Source organism: Helianthus annuus, chromosome 12 (genome assembly GCF_002127325.2).
Source record: "Helianthus annuus cultivar XRQ/B chromosome 12, HanXRQr2.0-SUNRISE, whole genome shotgun sequence".
NCBI lineage: Eukaryota > Viridiplantae > Streptophyta > Magnoliopsida > Asterales > Asteraceae > Helianthus > Helianthus annuus.
Genome location: NC_035444.2, coordinates 158733305 through 158752583, shown reverse-complemented (window position 1 = coordinate 158752583; position 19279 = coordinate 158733305). Strand labels below are relative to the sequence as shown.

The 19279-nt window shown below is 36.6% G+C and overlaps 3 protein-coding genes across 3 annotated transcripts; all 3 read right to left on the bottom strand.

The window, feature by feature from the left end:
* Positions 1 to 4671: 4671 nt before the first annotated feature.
* LOC110901937 (cyclin-dependent protein kinase inhibitor SMR6-like) lies at positions 4672 to 4998 on the bottom strand. Its single transcript, XM_022148693.1, has one exon. The coding sequence runs from the start codon at positions 4996 to 4998 to the stop codon at positions 4672 to 4674; it is 327 nt and encodes a 108-aa protein (XP_022004385.1).
* Positions 4999 to 5847: 849 nt separating this feature from the next.
* On the bottom strand, positions 5848 to 7779 carry LOC118484687. Its single transcript, XM_035980511.1, has 3 exons — positions 7381 to 7779; positions 6942 to 7191; positions 5848 to 6855 (listed from the first exon to the last, which is right to left on the bottom strand). Exons 1-3 carry the CDS (start codon positions 7751 to 7753, stop codon positions 6105 to 6107), a joined length of 1374 nt encoding a protein of 457 aa, XP_035836404.1. The 5' UTR covers positions 7754 to 7779; the 3' UTR covers positions 5848 to 6104.
* A 1950-nt stretch (positions 7780 to 9729) lies between these two features.
* Positions 9730 to 10931, bottom strand: LOC110899713. Its single transcript, XM_022146608.2, has 2 exons — positions 10650 to 10931; positions 9730 to 10561 (listed from the first exon to the last, which is right to left on the bottom strand). The coding sequence occupies exons 1-2, from the start codon at positions 10840 to 10842 to the stop codon at positions 10170 to 10172; spliced, it is 585 nt and encodes a 194-aa protein (XP_022002300.2). The 5' UTR covers positions 10843 to 10931; the 3' UTR covers positions 9730 to 10169.
* Between the last annotated feature and the right edge of the window lie 8348 nt (positions 10932 to 19279).

Here is a 19279-nt window from a genome sequence, read left to right as displayed (position 1 = left end):
TTTTAAATAAAATCTACTAGCCATATAGTTTTATGTAAATTAAATTTCTTACTAGTTTTAAATAATGTAAACCTTACTCGTTTTCAATTTTGGATATATATGATTGATAATAATAATAATAATAATAATAATAATAATAAATATCTTTCATGTAAAAAAAATTAAGCCATTTTTAACTAGTTTTTTTGTTCATTTACATTTTACTATTTTAGAAAGATATTTAATTTACATAAAATCTACTAGTTGCACCAGCAAAATCTACTAGCTATATAGTTTTATGTAAATTAAATATCTTTTTTACAAAAAAACGAGTTAAAAAAAGGCTTAATTTTTTTTAGTTTTATCTAAAATATCTAGCTATATGGTTTTATCTAAAATACCTAGCTATATAGTTTTATGTAAATTAAATATCTTTCTAAAATAGTAAAATGTAAATGAAAAAAAACGAGTTAAAAAAAAAGCTTAAATTTTTTTACATGAAAAATATTTATTATTATCAATCATTTCAATCCAAAATTGAAAACGAGTAAGGTTTACATTATTTAAAACGAGTAAGAAATTTAATTTAGATAAAACTATATAGCTAGTAGATTTTATTTAAAATATCTATTTAAAAAAATACTGGTGTAACAAATAGATTTTATGTTAAACAAGAAATTTAATAAAAATATGAAAATAAAAAAAATAAATAGAGTTTATGTTAATTAAGAGATATAAAAAAAGATGAAAATAAAAAAAATAAATAGATTTTTTAAAATTGATTTAAACTTAAATAAAATTAGGTGTTAGTACCCAAATGTGTTACATTGATAAACTTAAAAAAATGCAAGGGTATTTTAGTCATTAATTAACTAATTTTGGTGTTAGTACCCAAAGGTGTTACAAAATTGAAACCATAGAACCTAAACCTGTTAAAAAATAAAGTTAGTACCCAAAGGCGAAATTAGATATAAACCACAGGACCCATTTGTGTAATTAACTCTAATTTAAAAGAAAAATCTTAGAAGATTTATTCCTAAATTGCTTAGCTTTTACAAGAGAGATTGTAAGTCCGTGTTCTGTTATGATTATTGTTAGATATATTATACTTGTAGAAAATGCCCCTACTCATTTTTGTTTGACTACAACTTTATCAAAGTGACATTTTATATAATTTAAATTACTATGGTCACATTTGCAAAAAAAACAAAACAAAATATACATTTAAAAATGTATTTACTCAGAAATCGTTGTCCGTTTGCGTCGTCAAAAACCGGATCAACCATTGTGTGTGCTAGAAAAGGGGTGTTGGTGGTTGTAGACGATAGTATAATAGAAAAGGGGTTGAGCATTGTTATGTGCCCACTAACTCATTCCATGTTCCAGTAGTTGTCAAATTTATTTTAGTACCTAGCTTATTTATTAATTAAGCATGTTTTAAGTTATAGATAGTGGGTCAAGATGGTGGGATAGTGGTTAGTTATTTAGCTTAGTATTTATAATGTAAATCATTGGATGTTTTAGAGTTAAGAATGAAAAATATGAATTAGTCACTTCCAAAAATCTTCAAGTTCTCTCAAGTTTCTTATCTAATTTCTTTGGATCAATTGGTTAACGATTTGGTTCGTAACAATTGGTATCAGAGCTGTCGTGATCCCCCTGGACCCATGGCTACTCAAACTCTATCCGAAACCGAGTTCTACCAATGGATGAACGAATCCCTTGCGAAGCTCGAGTCTCAGCTGCAAACCCTTCTCAACGAGTTTCGATCGCTTCGAACCACGTGGGAAGCCCGATCTCCTACCTGTCCACCAACTTCTGCCACCACATCATCACAACCAACTCTAAAAATTGCCCCATCACCGGAACCAGCCCCGGAATGGGCACCACCACTTCCTACGCTTACACAACAACAACCACCGCAGGTTCTTGCATCCCCACCATTAGTTACTTCACCGACTCTTCATATATATCTTGGTGAATCAAAAAATCATGGGTGGGGCCTCTTTGCATGTTGGAGGATTTTAAAAGAAGAAATTGTGCTTTTATATCATGTTAGTAGCTTTGCAGAATTGAGGAAAACAATATACAAATGTGAAGGAAAAATTGTTATCTTTTTAAAGGTGAAGTTGAGCGACGCGAGTGGCATCCACCATGGCGCCCCATTGAGACGGCTTCTAATGCCACTAACCGAATCGAGTGGCGACCACCGTAGTCCTTATTTTTTGTCCTTGAGGACAAGGACGTTTTCAACCGGGCGGGAATGTTATGTGCCCACTAACTCATTCCATGTTCCAGTAGTTGTCAAATTTATTTTAGTACGTAGCTTATTTATTAATTAAGCATGTTTTAAGTTATAGATAGTGGGTCAAGATGGTGGGATAGTGGTTAGTTATTTAGCTTAGTATTTATAATGTAAATCATTGGATGTTTTAGAGTTATGAATGAAAAATATGAATTAGTCACTTCCAAAAATCTTCAAGTTCTCTCAAGTTTCTTATCTAATTTCTTTGGATCAATTGGTTAACGATTTGGTTCGTAACAAGCATGTGGTCATTGGCTAACAGAGAAGAGCTATCGGCATAAAGAAGATTGGATTTTCTTTAGATATAACTAAACAAATCAAATTATAAAATATCATTACTTTTGCTACCACAGAAGCAGCGAGGGTGATTTATTATAGTTAAACACGTATTTTAACGAGTTCGATAATATTTTAAAATAAAGTGACGTTTGGTACATGTTTATCGACATAAATAATTAAAATTATCCGTAGTTAATTAAAAAAGAATAGGCATAGGATTCTTGAGGCATTTGTGTTTGGCACATACATACTTTTGGCAGAGGAACCTTCCCCTAAATTCTAGATGCGTACGTGTGGGTTATCTCTTCGATAAATTAAGTTTTATAAACTACTTTTTTCCACACACAAAGTAGTATTTTATACATAGAGAGAGGGTGGGAAAGATTAATACTTTTTTTAAGTAGCGGCTTTTGAAAAATAATTTAAAATTATGGTATTTTTATTTATATGTCTAATGTATTTGTGATGATTTAGAACATTCAATTCACAATTTAATTGTATTTCTAGTGTATTTGTGATGACTTAGACCATTCAATTCACAATGTTTTTTTAAGGTGTTTTAAACCCATGCAACATTTTTGAGCGTCTCATTCTTGTTCCTCTAAAAAACGCCCGATGGCGCCATGGTTACTGTCCCAGGGGCGTTTTTTTTCAAAAAAATTGTCCCTGCATTTTATTTAAAACGCCAAAACCGCACGAGAATCAAGATTGGACCATTGCTTTCAACGGTAATTAAAAAAATTAATTTTTATTTAATTTCAATCAACTTTTTTACCTATAAAAACCCCACTTTACACTCTTTTTTATAAACTTTACCCTCCTCTCTTCAATAGTACTTCAAATTTTATAAAAAAATTACATCATGAATCCCTTCCGACCCTCTTTCGGTGTTCCATCTAGACCCGGTAACCAAACTTCATATTGCCCGAACACCATCCAACCGCAACCAAACTTCAATTTCCAAGAGATGGACCCGAGTATGTTGGCGTACGCACAAATATTAGGTATGGGCGGTTCGCAACCGTTCTTTCACAGTTCACCTGGCTTTGCATCCATGGGCGGTTCGCAGCCGTCTCAAGAAGAAACCGAATGCAACAGGTAATTTTCTTTGTAAATTTAAAATAAAATTAGAAAGACATATGATTGGAGTACGTGACCAATTAGGGATTGTCTCAATCGCATCATCTTTGTACATTGTACTCTTTTGCTTTAAGGCGAAAGATGAGGAATAAAAAAACATTTTTAGAAATATAAAGTAAAAAAAATGTAATTTCCCTTTTCTTTTTTACGTTCACTTTTGCATGTTTGTAGGGATGTTTATTTTGAAAAGTTTACAGAGTAAATTACTATACACATTTCAGGCATCATTTTATCTTTATACAATTATACTTGTTAAAAATGTGATGAAACATACTGTATAGGCGTTTAATAAAGTATATAGATGCATGACAAGTAAAAAAATAGAGACGAATTTGCACGATGGAAGACAAATGATAACCAACTTTGTTTCACTAATTATTTCATGAAAATAACTTATGAGTAAACTTAAAAAGTGCCATCTTTTTAATTTTCTTTAAGTTTATAGAGTAAATTACCACATATATACGTAAGATTTTACCTCTATACTCATTAGAATTAGAAATATATTAGAAAACATAAACTTCATCCTCTTTAAAAAACTATAAATGTACACGTAAAATAAGGTAAATACATGAAAAATGGATACGCCGAAAAACATATAGTTTTTATTTTTAATTATAAATGTACACGTAAAATAAGGTAAATACATGAAAATGGATACGCCGAAAAACATGTAGTTTTTATTTTTATTTTCTTAACGGCTAAAATCTCACTAAAATCTGCTCAAGGGTAGCAACACTTAAATCAAATGGCTTTACTAATTAGACACAACCCTCACGAGACAAATCTTTATGATTCAAGACATCTCAGATCATATAAAAACATAAGCTAATTACCTCGTATTTTACTGAAAATAACGTATAAATAGACTAAAAATGAGAATTACAAAAAATTATTAACTAGAATAATTAACACTAAAGTTAGAAGGTGGATGAAGATAGATAAATTTGGAAGACCATACTTATGAATTATGATCTTTCAACACAACGTATGAGTACACTTTCCAATTCCGGAGTCTTGAAATATTCTCTAACGCCATTACAATAACCTCTCGAAACCGCCTTTCTCTTCCTGGGTGCACCGGGGCAATTCAACACCGGAATCCTGGATTCCGGTGTTGTGGGAGTGGTGCAACATTCCCTTTCTTCTTCATCTTCTTCTTGGTGATGTTTTCTGATTCCTTTCTTTGTGTAAATTGGCTTCAATGGAGTCATGAATTGAATTCCGGAGATGACCCATGTCTTGGTTGCTGCTGATTCCGATTCCATTGCTTTTTCTGCAATTCTCATGCTCATATGTTAGGGGATTGAAAGGGTGGTTTTGGTTTGCAAGTAAATGATGATTGAGTTGATGAGAGGAAAAAGAAGGCAAGTGTGGATAAATTTATTAATGAGACTTGTTGGGGTGGTGGTGGTGGCTTTCAGTGTTTGACTTTGACATATAAACCCCACTACTTTGACTTTTTAACATACAACACCCTCAAGTTTTGTTACATTTAGTCTTATGATAACTTATATGAGATTATAACTTAATAGTTTAGTAGTATATACTTCCATGGAGCAGTGAGCTAGGGTCTTGTTAAACTCTATCTATCTTATGAATTAACACTTGAGATTTAAGAATATAGGAGGGATACTAATATCTTTATTATTGGGGGAAACTATCCGGACACCCACTGCGCCTAAATCCACACTTTTGCAAACCTAGACGCCTCGTATAGACCTATACGAGGCGTCCATGCACTGAATTCGATGGGTGTACAGAGGGTGTCAGGCACGTTGTTTAAGGAACCCTATACGCAGGGTATGGGGCTATACGAGGCGTCTCTGTTTGGTATTTTTTTTGGCTGAAATGAGGGGTGTTTTGGTGGGTTTTGGGTTGGTTTTTTGGATGGTTTTTGAAGATGTGTTTTTTTGATGAAATTTTTTTAGGTTTTAAAAAAAGTTTTTTTTTTCTTTTTTACACTATAAAAAGTTGTTGTTTTTTAAAAATTAACTATTTGCCTTTAAAAATCGTTTTTTTTTTTATTTTTAAAAAAGTTTTGTTTTTTTTTTGTTTTTTACACTATAAAAAGTTTAAAAAATTTTTTTGTTTCAGCGTCGATTAAATCAACTATTTTAAAAATCGGCTCTTTAAATATATTATATTGTTTTTAACATTTTACTTTTTTAAATATTATTCTTTCGATTAAAATTTTATTTCTTTCAAATATTGTTTCCGTATTATATTCAGGGGTTATATTGTTTCCGTATTATCTAAATTTAAGAGAACAATCATTGAGTAACCGAATAACTGAAAACAAACATAAATATGACATATATAAGATAACTGTTTACATCCATAACAAAAATATAGAAGATAAGTTTGTACATCCACAATAACAATAAAAACAACAACAGGTCTATGCATCCAAATCCGAATCTGAATCCTGATGCTGCTGCTGCGGCTGGTGCGGCTGCTGCGGCTGCTGCTGCTGATGTGGTGCTCGAACCGGTGGAAGCGGTATCGGGGGTAATCCCTCTCTCTCTCGTCTATCCTGCTCCGCCCGTACCAACCAACCTACCAAATCGTCGAGCCTGTCAAGCCTGGCTCGTACATCCGGATGTAGCGCAGCTCCTGGGGCACCACCTCGAATAACGTGACGTGGAAACTGAGGTGCCCCGGCAGGTGGCGGTGGCTGTGGCACCGCTGCACCGTCTAGATCCTCCGGAGGGTCCTCCACGGGCACTACATCAGCAGGATCTGCAGGAGGATGAACGTCCTCGAAATGCTCTGGTAGGGCCTCCTCTCTCCATACGCCCCCCTCGCGGTTTTTAAACCGCGGGCCAACCGGGAACCTCTTGATAACCCTCATCCCCCATAGCGACTGCATACCCATCCGCGTCGGCATGATGGCCGGCGTCCGTAGATGTGGGTCCTGATGTGGTACGAGGCCCAATGAACGGGCAATGACGGTCACGTACGCCCCGCCATACAAAAATCCGCGCTCCTGCCGGTGATGGCCGGAGGCGAAGTACTGGGCTAGACCGTGTGCTAGCGCGCACAGCCTCCTATACAACAAACAATATAGGAAAAAAAGATCTGTGGTCGTACACCACTCACGGCTGTAGCCGCGCGCTGATATAGAAGTGGCGAGCAAATGGTGCAGATACCTGCAGATAGTGTTAGCGAAATACAAAAACAGAGATTAATAAACAGTGCATATAATCACAATAATTGCAATAATAAACGTACATACCTGTATAGTGGGTCGCTAACAAACGACACCCTCCCCTTCGACTTGTCATGCTCCCAATGATCCGCCCCCGCAATCACCTGCCAAAACCCAACAAGAGTGGGTTTTTCAACCACCACTAGCCCCGCTGTGTAGATCTCAGTCTCGATCTCCTCCTGCATGTATAAACCACAGCGCACCGCAAACTCTGCTAGCGTCATCGAACGCTGAACGCCAGCAAGCCTGAAAGAAACCTCAGGCGGAGGGGGAGCACCTGGGTACGGAATCATAAATAAAACAATATAATAATAAATAATAAATAATAATAATAATAATATTAATAACAATAACAATAATTAATAATAATAATAATATAAAGAAATAAATAAAGAAATAAATAAATAAATAAATAAATAAATAAATAATATTAATAAATAAATAAATAAATATCAATAACATTCACCTGGGTACGGAATCGGCACTGGCTCCCCAGGAGGGTGAAATGTGAATGACGAAATGAACTCGACCAGCAGCTCCCTGTAGGTCGGCGTGTGCGCCAAATCAAAAAGACGATGCCACGGCGAATCGATAGGTATAAACCGACGCACTCTCGGCGTCTCAGCAATCTCCTCCATCGCATCCCAGTCGATCGATGCATGCGATCCAACGTGCATCCTCCTAAGCTTCTGGCAATGACGGGCGGCGTCAGTGCCGTCGGGAAACTCTAGATAGGGATGCCCCTGCAACGTATCCACAGGCGGTCGCTGTCTCCGTCGTGGACCCTGCTGAACCGGCTCTATGTGAATGTCATCGCCCGGCATCAGATCGTCCTCCATAATAAATACTGTATACGTATACAATAATAATAATATTAATAAATAATAAATAATAAATAATAAATAATAAATAATAATATTAATAACAATAACAATAATTAATAATAATAAATAATAAATAATAAATAATAATATTAATAACAATAACAATAATTAATAATAATAATAATATAAATAAATAAATAATAAATAATAAATAATAATATTAATAACAATAACAATAATTAATAATAATAATATAAATAAATAAATAAATAAATAAATAATAATATTAATAATAATGTTTTTAATAATAATAATTAATAAATAATAATAATAATAATAATATTTAATAATATAATTAATAAATAATAATAATATTTAATAATAATTAATAAATAATAATAATAATATAATTAATAAAAAAAAAAAACAGACCCTCGTATAGCCCTCGTATAGGGTTATACTCAGCGTCCTGTTCCACAAGTTCTTCATCATCATCAACATCAAACCCCCAAAACCCAACCAAATTCAACTTTTAGGGCAAACCTACGGTCTAAAGGCATAAACGAGACAAAAATACTTAACTACGGGATGAAATACGTACCGGTGATGCTTCGATTCTTCAAAAATACGGTTGAAATACGTACGAGGCGTATAGATCAGAATGCACCGTATATGTGTGTGTTTTTGTTTGTGTGTGTGATCTGTGTCGTCTAGGCCCCCCCCTGTGTTATACGAAGCCTAGACGCCTCGTATAGACCTATACGAGGCGTCTATGCTTTTTGCTAAATGACATTTTTGCCCCTGTTTTACCCTTAGTATAGCCTTTTATCAGGGGCAAAATGGTAATTAACCATTCCAAAAAGATATTTCTGGAATGGTTAATTACCATTTTGCCCCTGAAAAAAGGCTATACTAAGGGGTAAACAGGGGCATAATGGTAATTTAATAATACATTTTATTAATTAAAAAAAGAAATGGGAAAAAGTAACCGCCTCAACTGTACTCCTCGTACAGGTCTGTACGAGTCGTACAATTTTGAAATTACCTTTTAGCCCCTGCTAAGTGGCTATACTGGGGGCATATCAGGGGTAAAATAGTAATTAACTAAAAAGATTTTCAAAATTCAAATTCAAAATTCAAATTTAAACCGCTCAAAGAGACGCCCCGTACAGGTCTGTACGAAGCGTCTACTTTCAAAAAATTCAAATTTTGAATTTCAGAAATTCAAAAATTGAATTTTCAAAATCCCGCTCAAATAGACGCCCCGTACAGGTCTGTACGAGGCGTCTGGTTGGAGTAAAATTACCTTTGAGCCCCTGGAATAAGCCTATATTGGGGGCCTATCAGGGGCTAAATGGTCTTTTGTGCAATATTATACGAGGGGTCTAGTCCTATACGAAGCGTATAGTTTTTTTTTTGTAGAAAAATTTAAAAAAATACTATTAATTCCAAAAAAATATTATTAATTACAAAAAAAAATACTATTAATTACAAAGTTACACTATTAATTCCAAAAAAAATACTATTAATTACAAAAAAAATACTAATAATTACAAAAAAATACTAATAATTACAAAAAATTCTATTAATTACAAAAAATACTAATAATTACAAAAAAATTCTATTAATTCCAAAAAAATACTATTAATTACAAAAATCATTCTTCCGTGTAACTATCTATGTAATTAAGACTGGGGTTTGATCTTGGTCGAGGATTCATTATCGATGTATACCATTCTAGACGTGGCAAGTACATATCTTCCCATTGTTCTGTGTGGGGTCTTCGGTGGGTCAACCATAGCCCGTGTGCTGGTGGCATAGGATAATCCCCTTCCAGCTTAACATGTATGAAGTGGTTCTCGTTAACATGTGTAAGCGTTATGAATAATGGTTGTTGATTAGCCGGAGGACTTAGTATTGGGAAGTAAGTGGAACTCGCACCCATGGTTGTCGTTAACAGGTGCACCCCGATACCGTACGTTTATGCAATAAGAAGTCCTGCAAAGGGGAAGTCCATCCAGTGATTCTCCCCACAACCGGCCACTGAATCCCAAATTAGGCCCTGACGATGCGTGTAAAAATAACCTTCAGCCCATGCTTCAAATATTGGGAACCAGATCGATTCGTTCTGATCCATTTCTTGGACAAGGTCCCTTCTAATACGCCCCCATGAACTCTGATCCATCCCTAATCCCACAGCCACAGACCGAAACCCACAATGACCGTCCGGCATCACATCTCGTATGCACGAGACGTACGGATGGAACACTGGCGGAATGTCAGACTTAAACCGTTCGATGATTCCCACGTACTCGTCCCCAATGATTAAAGGAAAACCGTGATCATCTCGTGTCTCTTTCTTCTTAGAACTCTTTGAACGGCTTAGGGTCGCTTTGGGTTTTTGGGACCTTATAACCGACTGTTGTGAGGCTTAAGACGGAACGTACGAGCTGTGGCGAGGTTTATCGTACTTACTTTGTCGTGAACCTTCAAAGCACGTGTTTGCATCACCGAAGGAGCTTCTCCTCAATTCTTCATCTATACGAGAGGCCTCGTCCAACCTTTCTTGTACCTGCTTTGTTGTTGGTCGGCCACGAGTATTTTGTTGGACAACCGGTGGTTTCTTGGTAGATTTCGTTGGAGTCAACACCGCTTTAATCTTTGAAAGCAGGCTTTTTTGCTGAGCTGGAGGGTGCGACTGTAATTGTTGTCTAACAACATCTAGCTCTTCGACCACGTCAAGGGAGTCGTCTATCAATTTACAACTTTGGAAGTTAAGTTTCCGCCAGAAGACGTCTATGTCTTCGAGTTGAATCGGACGCTCTGCACGGTTAAAAACAATATTGTTTAGGTAAAATGAAGGAAAGGAAATATATCACACAAGTGTTGTACGACGTTCAACAATTATTACCTTCACGCATGTACTTTTCTATCCTACAAGCACAGGGCAACCCACAGCTCTGCCACATTTGGCAACCACATGATGAATTAAAGCGCTCCAAGACATCTAGCTTCCTAATTGCCTCTCCATGCAACAAGTCAAGGGCAGTGTGGGATACTTTTCCAAGTAGGTGTTGAAACATCGGGTGTTTGTGGTGTTTCATTGTTTTTTCGATGCTTTCTCGAAAAGTCTTCCTTATTTCACCGAACTGTGTCTCAACTATATCCCGGACACAACCAACTACACGGTCCAGCGAGGTCCTATCTTCGACGTATCTCTTTAAGTTGGCATGTTGGCTCTCAACTCTGTTTGTAGTACGATTACCAAAGTTGCGCCTCTTAGCAGTCCACGCAAAGACAAACATCTCCTTATAGTCTTTTAGCCAGTTATCGTACACGTATTTGAAGACTCCTAAAAAGTAAAAATAATTTAATAAAATTTGCATTGCTGAGTCGTATGTTATTAGAAAAACTTACTAGAGCGTTTGCACTCCACAAGTCGCTTTCGCATGTTGCGCAAGTGGTAGTCGTAGATGGGTATGGATGGAGACTCAATCAATGACCCCCAGAATGACAAAAATTTCTTCCAGTCGTCGTCTGTGAAGGCACCCTTGCAGTGCTTCATAACATTATGTTGTATGTGCCACCTACAAAGAAGCCTGGAGGCGTCTGGAAATACTTTAGCACACGCGCCCATAAGGGCTAGGTCTCTATCCGTTAAAATCACACGTGGCTGCATACATTCATCCAACATTGACTTAACCCTCTCAAGCACCCACACAAAGTTATCACCCCGTTCTTTACTAACAACGGCATGCGCGATAATAAACGATTTGTTGGTAGGCGTCATACCAACAATCTGGATAAAGGGCATATTGTATAAGTTTGTCTTGTACGTTGCATCGATCATCATGACGTGGGGGAATGCACGCCACATGACTCTCGAGTCCCGATGAAGAAAGAAGATCTCTGTTACGATCTCTGTTCCGGGTTCTTCCCGGATCTCGTAAATAAAGTCGTTCTTCATCAGCACATTTTCTAGTGACTGCATGGGAGTCAATCCTTGTCTTTGTTCGGCTCTAATCTTCGCTACAACGTTTTGAACGTCTTTCTGAACATGAAACCTGTCGGGGTCCTGCTTCCTTATCGTTTGAAATATTTTGCGCGGCTCCATGTTTTGAGCTGTCAGCTGCTCGATCAGTTTCATTTCGCTTGGAGTAAACCTTCGCACAAACGCGTGGGCCGACAGGTCCTCACAAAGTTCGTGGTTATGTTCAATTGTTCCGTCTTTTATCTCCCAGGTTTCATACGGGTGGTTTCGGACAGCCAGCAGGTAAAACGGGCAACCGGTTTTTTTGCTTCCAGCTTTTCTAAGTGTTGCTGTACTCTGGTGCTCACCACCACGATCACATTCAAGCCATACCCTCCCGGTTCTTCCCCCGATTTTCTTTGATCGACGGGTGACAATAACGAAACCATCCGCATTTGCTATTTCTTGTATCCGTTTCTTTAGTTCATCTAAGGAGTTGAAAACCTGTAACATCGACAATATTAATAATAATAATAATAATAATAATAATAATAATAATAATAATAATAATAATAATAATAATAATAATAATAATAATATAATAATAATAATAATATAATAAAAATAATAATAATAAAATTAATAATAATAAAATATTAATAATAAAATAGTAATTTATACCGTCTTTTTTAAGTACAGACTGTCCAGAATGGGAGGTGCTTCACCACCATATCTACCATATCCACCATAACCACCATATCCTCCAACGTCCGAATTGTTTTGATGAACATAAGGAGTGCCCGGGGAAATGAATTGCTGATGATCACCGTCTCCTCCGTATCCACCGTATCCCCCGTATCCACCGTATCCACCATATCCACCGTCCCCTCCGTATCCACCGTCTCCTCCGTATCCACCGTCTCCTCCGTATCCACGGTCTCCTCCGTATCCACCGTCTCCTCCGTATCCACCGTCTCCTCCGTATCCACGGTCTCCTCCGTATCCACCGTCTCCTCCGTATCCACCGTCTCCTCCGTATCCACCGTGTCCTCCGTATCCACCGTCTCCTCCGTATCCACCGTCTCCTCCGTATCCACTAGCAGGGTATGAGTCATCTACAGGGGCTGTTTCATCAACAGGAGGATGCTTGTTCAAATCTAGAAACGGGCTGTTTTGTTTTCCTTGTATACTAGACACAACCTCCTCTTGCTCATTAGAATCGGGAATGCCAGACTCCTCCAAAATAGACAACCGTATCATCATTAGTAAATAATAAACGAAAACAACAAGTAATTATAACATTTACGCTAATAACTGTTACCGGAACGCTTTCGTGCCCCCAGTTTTCGCTAGAATATTGCCCGAAGATATAGTTGCCGTCCCAATATGATGACATTTCAACACTCCGGGATGATAATAACGCAAACACAAATAAAAAAACAAACAGAATGTGAGTGTTTGTTTGTTGAAACCTCGGATGTGGACCAAGAACGCACTGTAGGTTGCATTTTATGGGAGCTAAAGACGCCTCGTATAGGTCTTTACTCCCCGTATGCCTTTAAGTCATGTCAGACATAGTCCCTTCATAGTCAAATCGGTCAGTCCAAGACGCCTCGTATAGGTCTATACGAGGCGTCTAAGGGCCTTCGTATTGGCCCCTCGTACAGGCCTAGACTCCCCGTATAAGTTGACTGATGTGACGTTGTACGAGGTGCAGAAGTTGGTCGGGAAAAGCAACCCTATACGCTTCGTATAGCCCTATACGAAGCGTATAGAAGGGTGTGGATTTAGGGAAAAAGGTGTCTGAATATGTACACCCTTATTATTAAGTAGTAATAGAGGTTGTAAATTCTTGACATGACATGCAATAACATGTAAAAAGATGTGCATTAAAAGTGGGGTAGCATCTTTGATGTAACTTACCACATTGTTTCTTTTAAATTGTTTGTCTGGTTTGATATTCGACTATTTGTTGGGCCACTATGATAATGAAATTGTGGCTTCGTACCCACTCAATCATGGCTCTAATTTTGATGACCACAATAGGACTATTGAGGTCTCCTTTCATTATACTTCTCTCTTGTAATCATGCTTAATTGCCAAGTTGTGATATGATCTACCATCTTTATGGCCCCTATGTCCGATAAGCATTGTATTTTTCTTATCCCAACATCTTGATCTCATTCCACAATGTTTTGTTTAAAGTGTTGCAAACATTATTTTTAACGATAATACATGTGTTTATATGCTGTAAACTCATTTATAATCATACAAGATTCAAATTTTAATATATCCATTCAAATACTTACAAACCTTCAAACAAAAATAAATTACACATAAAAAATGACTTTTTTATCTATACTACACGAGTGAAAGATATTAATATGGAAAACCACTTTCTATCCATGTTCTCGTTTTTACTATGTCTTAACACAGTTACGTTTTTGTTTTGTGGAAATAAATGCTTTTTGTCTAAATTAATAATTTCAATTCGAATCTAAAAGAGAAATGATATATATACTCTTATAGACTCTACTCAACAAATCTTCTTATTGGACCTATTTAATCAATATATTAACTTCTAGTATCTATTACAATAATATTTACCCTATAGTTTAAGAGTATCCATCATCATTCAAATGTAACAATAAAGATAAAAATAAATTGCTAAGGGCTTTACCTTAAGAAACTAATAAACGAAGGGCTAGTTGTGTGCGTATAATAAAAAATACATTGGATTGACAAAAAAATGGTACCCGAGGAAGTCATGAGCTAAGCAAAGACGTGGTAGATTAGAGTATGAGGTGTGAGGTATTGTTGGACTTGTGATAAGGCCATAAGGGTGAGATCCACAAGTTAGGGGTATTGTTTGATATGTGATGAGGGTAGGATTCTGTTACGTATCTTATTTATTTTAGTTTTATTACTATTGTTAAGTCAAGGGATTAGGATGTTATTTTGGTTTAGTTTGGGGGTGTCTTATGTAAGTTTCTTATCTATTTATTTGGATGTTACGTATGGAATGAAATCAAGCATAATTTGAGTCAAATATCTCTCTATCTCTTAGTTTTCTTCTTCCCCAAGGTTTTAACCCTATCAAGGGTAGCAGAGCCGTTCCGATCTCCGGTCGGAATTACTTTCGATTACCATGACTAACACTCGCAATCAAGAAATTGACAGCACTCTCAAGGAACTTGGCAAGGCAATCTCAAATCTCCAAGAAATCCTAGCCACCATGTTGAAACAACAAGAACAGTCGATGAAACAACAAGAAGAGATCTTACGAGCACTCAAGGAGCATTCAAGCGGTGGCAGTTTTAGCGGCGGCGGAGGCGGCCCTGATAAGGGCCTGTTTAGCGATGAATCGTGGACGGGTACTCGGCCTATGCGGGTCGGGAAGGTTGAGTTTCCTCGGTTTTCAGGTGAAGATGTGAAGGATGGGCTGCAACCCGAAGATGTCAAAATAAGACCTTCGGTTAACGCTTCAAAATTTCCGTTGCTTCCAGATCCAACAGGAGTCCCTGGGTCACCAGCTTATAAACCAGCAACTATTAACGCGAAGCGCTTGTCAGGTGAGGAACTAGAGTTAAAAAAGTCAAAAGGAGAATGCTTTTGGTGCACTGAAAAGTTCGTTCCAGGACACAAGTGCAAAAAGAAACAACTTTTTGTGATTAACGTGGAAGGCGATGAGGAAACTGAACAAGACGACAAGGGTTAAGGATTGAATTGAAGAGCTTACTTTTTGAGGGCAAAAAGTAGGTTAAGGGGGGAGTATTGTTACGTATCTTATTTATTTTAGTTTTATTACTATTGTTAAGTCAAGGGATTAGGATGTTATTTTGGTTTAGTTTGGGGGTGTCTTATGTAAGTTTCTTATCTATTTATTTGGATGTTACGTATGGAATGAAATCAAGCATAATTTGAGTCAAATATCTCTCTATCTCTTAGTTTTCTTCTTCCCCAAGGTTTTAACCCTATCAGATTCACAAGCTAAAACCAAAAAAAAAAAAAAATTAAGGATATGGTAGGGCGTCCCTTAGCTGAACGTGGCCAACCATATAGAAATTAAAAAGAAATTGTTTAAACTATTTAAAATTTCATTTAATAAAAAATAACACACTAATTAAATTAAAAGATTACATAGGATATTTTAAAAAAATACAATGAAAATAACACACCAACATCTTGCGGTTGAGTTTCAGGCACGGATTCGGGTTAGTATAGGCTAACTGGAATAGAGAGTCGTCGTATGGAAAGTTTGTGTATACACGGTTTCCTATATATGATGTGATTCCAGCTAGGTCAGGACACGGTGAGTATACTAAACCGTGTGGCGGTTGTTGTGGATGGCCGCGTGTAATGGGTATTTGGATCGGGTTTGGTGGCGGGCTAGGGTTCGGGTTTTCTTGGTATTCAAAGTGGTTGTTTAGGTCGTAGTCACGGTTAAAAGGATACAATGTAGGACGTTGTGGGTTGATTTTATAAAAAAATAAAGAGATATGGTAGAAGAAGTAGAGAAATGGTAAAAATTGTAAAAAGTTAGTGCGTATTTATAAAGGTTTAATATATAAATAATTTTTTTTATTTAAACTAGCTGTTTGGCAACGGCTACCCCCAACGGCTACATTGAACCAGTCAACCAAAGTTCACCATGTCACCCAGCCCCCCGACTCACGGCAGGCACAATCCCCACGCCAAGCGTACAACGTCATGCCCAACACTTGGCCGGTGTGGTGTAACCAGCGTTAAAGCCAATCTGCCACCCCAACCCTTAAACCACACCCCATAGTCTTAAAATCGTATTATGGTATTAAAATTATTAAAATACCTCGATGAAGGGTGCCCGTGAAATTTAGGCTGACCGCGGGCAGAACGCAGGAATTAGGGAATACCTCCCATTTGACTTTGGTTTTGGCGCCAAACCATGTTAATATTCCTTTTCGGCAGTGTATATCCAACTTTCTGCCCTCGTTTTTAGTGTCGTATTTTCATATTACTTGTACTATCGGTTTATATCATGTTGATGTGAGTTAATCTTGCCGTGGATTACTGGGTTAAATTGTTATGTTGTCTTTGCTCATGATAGTGTATACATCTTACTTTTTAATTCATATACATATAAAAAATACAACTGTATTAATAATATATAAGAGGTAAAATAGACCAAGTGTATTTTATGAAAGAACATGTTAAATGAAGTTAACATGTTTATACTCATCACTCATGGACAAAATTTGATTCTATTCACCCATACTATGCAATCATGTTATTCGATAGCGAAAAGATATTTGCATCATTTTATACAAACATGTTAGTACTTTCTTAGAATTCTACAATAATTAAACTATTTTTTTATAAATTTTAGTATCAAATATGCTCATTTAACAACGTATTTCGGCTTATAATTAACCTTTATATGTGTTGGTATAGTTTATCATATATATTTATTATTTTATAGACACATTACCCAAGAATTTTGTAATTTGAAAAAGTATTTTATGTTTAAAGTTTGCATCTCAAAAAAAATTAAAGAATCGTGTGTAAGTAGCATAAAAGACTCATTAAAGTACAAAATAATAAAATTTATAAGTTAAAAAACATGCAAAAAATATCCTTTTTTATCTCTATGTTTCGTAAAGAGGCTAAAAAGATAAATTCAATAAAGAAAATAAGTCTAATCATAAAAGGAAAAATAAAAGACAAGAACAAAAGAAAAAGAGAAAAGGAGAAAAGAATATTGAATATTGAATATTAATTATTCATCTTTATATTTCAAAGCCATTGAATATATTTTATTTTCCCCTGGTATTAGCTCAAATAAACAGGTTAAAGTAAAAGGTTGATACAATTTAACGATTTTAAAACTCAAAACGTACAACTTTATGTTTTTTTTGGGGAGGTTTTAATTAAAGCCATACCCGTCAAAACAGTTCAGCAAGCATTCAAATTTGATAGTTTTTAAACTCAAATGAAACTATGATTTAATCAAGAGACAATCATAGTTTTTTTAACATTTTCTTATTACATGGGTTAAATAAATAAAAAAATTTACGCAAGTTAAATATGATAAATATCATTTGATATTGGTGGTTTCTCTAATATGGACACCGCCCCCTCAAAGGCACAAAAAACTTTGGCGAATGCCCTATTTGACAAAATCGCTCGGAGTCTGGGAAAAGCATTTGATTTGTCTCCCCGCCAGAAGGCGGTGATTGAGTGCTTGAAAGGCCCCCATGCGCAAGACTTTTTGACTGTTATCCCGATCGAGGGGCTGGGGCAATGCATGTCGGCTGTTGAGTATAGGGCTATCCTCAAATACCGGCTGATGATCTCTATGTATCCAGAAGACAAACCTGCCCAATTTGCCATAAAGCCTGCATGGATAAATACGGGGAGCATGCTGTTCATTGTAAGGAGCTCCCTGGGTTCAAATATCGGCATGACTGGGTGAGGGATGTTTTAGGGGACATCTTGAGAAGAGCGGGGATTTCTGCCAAGAAGGAGGCCCCTGTGAATTTCCTTACAGATCCCATGGAAGGGAGATCTACATTGAGACCAGCAGATTTGCTCGTCTTTGGCTGGGCGGGAGGGAAACATGCTTGTGTGGATCTCACAGGAGTCTCCCCCTTAGCTGGTTTAAGGGAAAGCAGGTTTGTAGCAGGACAAGCTATAAGGAAAGCGGAATCAAAAAAGGTGGATAAACACGCTAAAGCTTGTGCTGATAACCAACATGCATTTGTCCCCTTCGCCTTCAACACCTTTGGCTCCCTAGCTCCAGAAGCTATCCGTTTGTTGACTAGGGTCCAAAAGGTTGTCCACAGCAGTTGCTCATCAACAGGGAGGCAGGGGTTTGTCTTTAATAGGCTAGGGTTTGCTATTCAGAAAGGGGTAGCGGCGCAGCTTGTTGCTCGCTTACCTGCGTTATTGATGTAACTCGGCCAGTTCATATATATAATTAGGATATTTATATTTAAAAAAAATATCATTCAAAATCGTTTAAAATAAACCACCCATAATTAAGAAAATATCAAACTTAGCTGTTGTTAATCTCCAAACTTAGCCGCCGTTGATTCTTGGTAGAAATCAGCCTCGATTGCTATGGTAATCAAAGACGATGATACGGCCTCCTCTAAGCCGTCGGCCCAACACCATGTCTACGCAGTTACCAACATTCAAAATAAGGTTTGTATCATCGACGACACCAAAGTCACGTATTCATCCTTGGTTAAGCTCTTTAAACTCCATGCACGTGATAACAAGGTTCTTAATCATATTGATGAAACTCCACCGCCAGCCAAAACCCATGAGACTTACGAGTTGCTAGTCATGAGACGAAATCGATAGCAGTGTTCTTCAATGGATATGTGGCACCTTTTCTGATGACTTATTGGTTCGGGTTCTTAGTATAGACACCACTGTACTGGCATGGATACTTTGATCAAGATTCTAGATATCATTCTCAACAACGAATGATATAAATTAATAATTTCTATGTAGCTAGCATATCTACAGTGAGAATTTTGATATATGTTTAAGAGTCCTTTGTCTATTTTATTAAAAAGGATAAATAA

Excerpts from the sequence above, each read along its gene's own strand:
- LOC110901937 (XM_022148693.1), bottom strand. The coding sequence starts at position 4,998 with ATGAGCATGAGAATTGCAGAAAAAGCAATGGAATCGGAATCAGCAGCA.
- LOC118484687 (XM_035980511.1), bottom strand. The coding sequence starts at position 7,753 with ATGGAGGACGATCTGATGCCGGGCGATGACATTCACATAGAGCCGGTT. Across the intron at positions 7,192-7,380 it reads AGTGCCGATTCCGTACCCAG|GTGCTCCCCCTCCGCCTGAG; the intron begins GTGAATGTTATT and ends TTCCGTACCCAG. Across the intron at positions 6,856-6,941 it reads GTTAGCGACCCACTATACAG|GTATCTGCACCATTTGCTCG; the intron begins GTATGTACGTTT and ends CACTATCTGCAG.
- LOC110899713 (XM_022146608.2), bottom strand. The coding sequence starts at position 10,842 with ATGAAACACCACAAACACCCGATGTTTCAACACCTACTTGGAAAAGTA. Across the intron at positions 10,562-10,649 it reads AGAAAAGTACATGCGTGAAG|AGCGTCCGATTCAACTCGAA; the intron begins GTAATAATTGTT and ends TTAACCGTGCAG.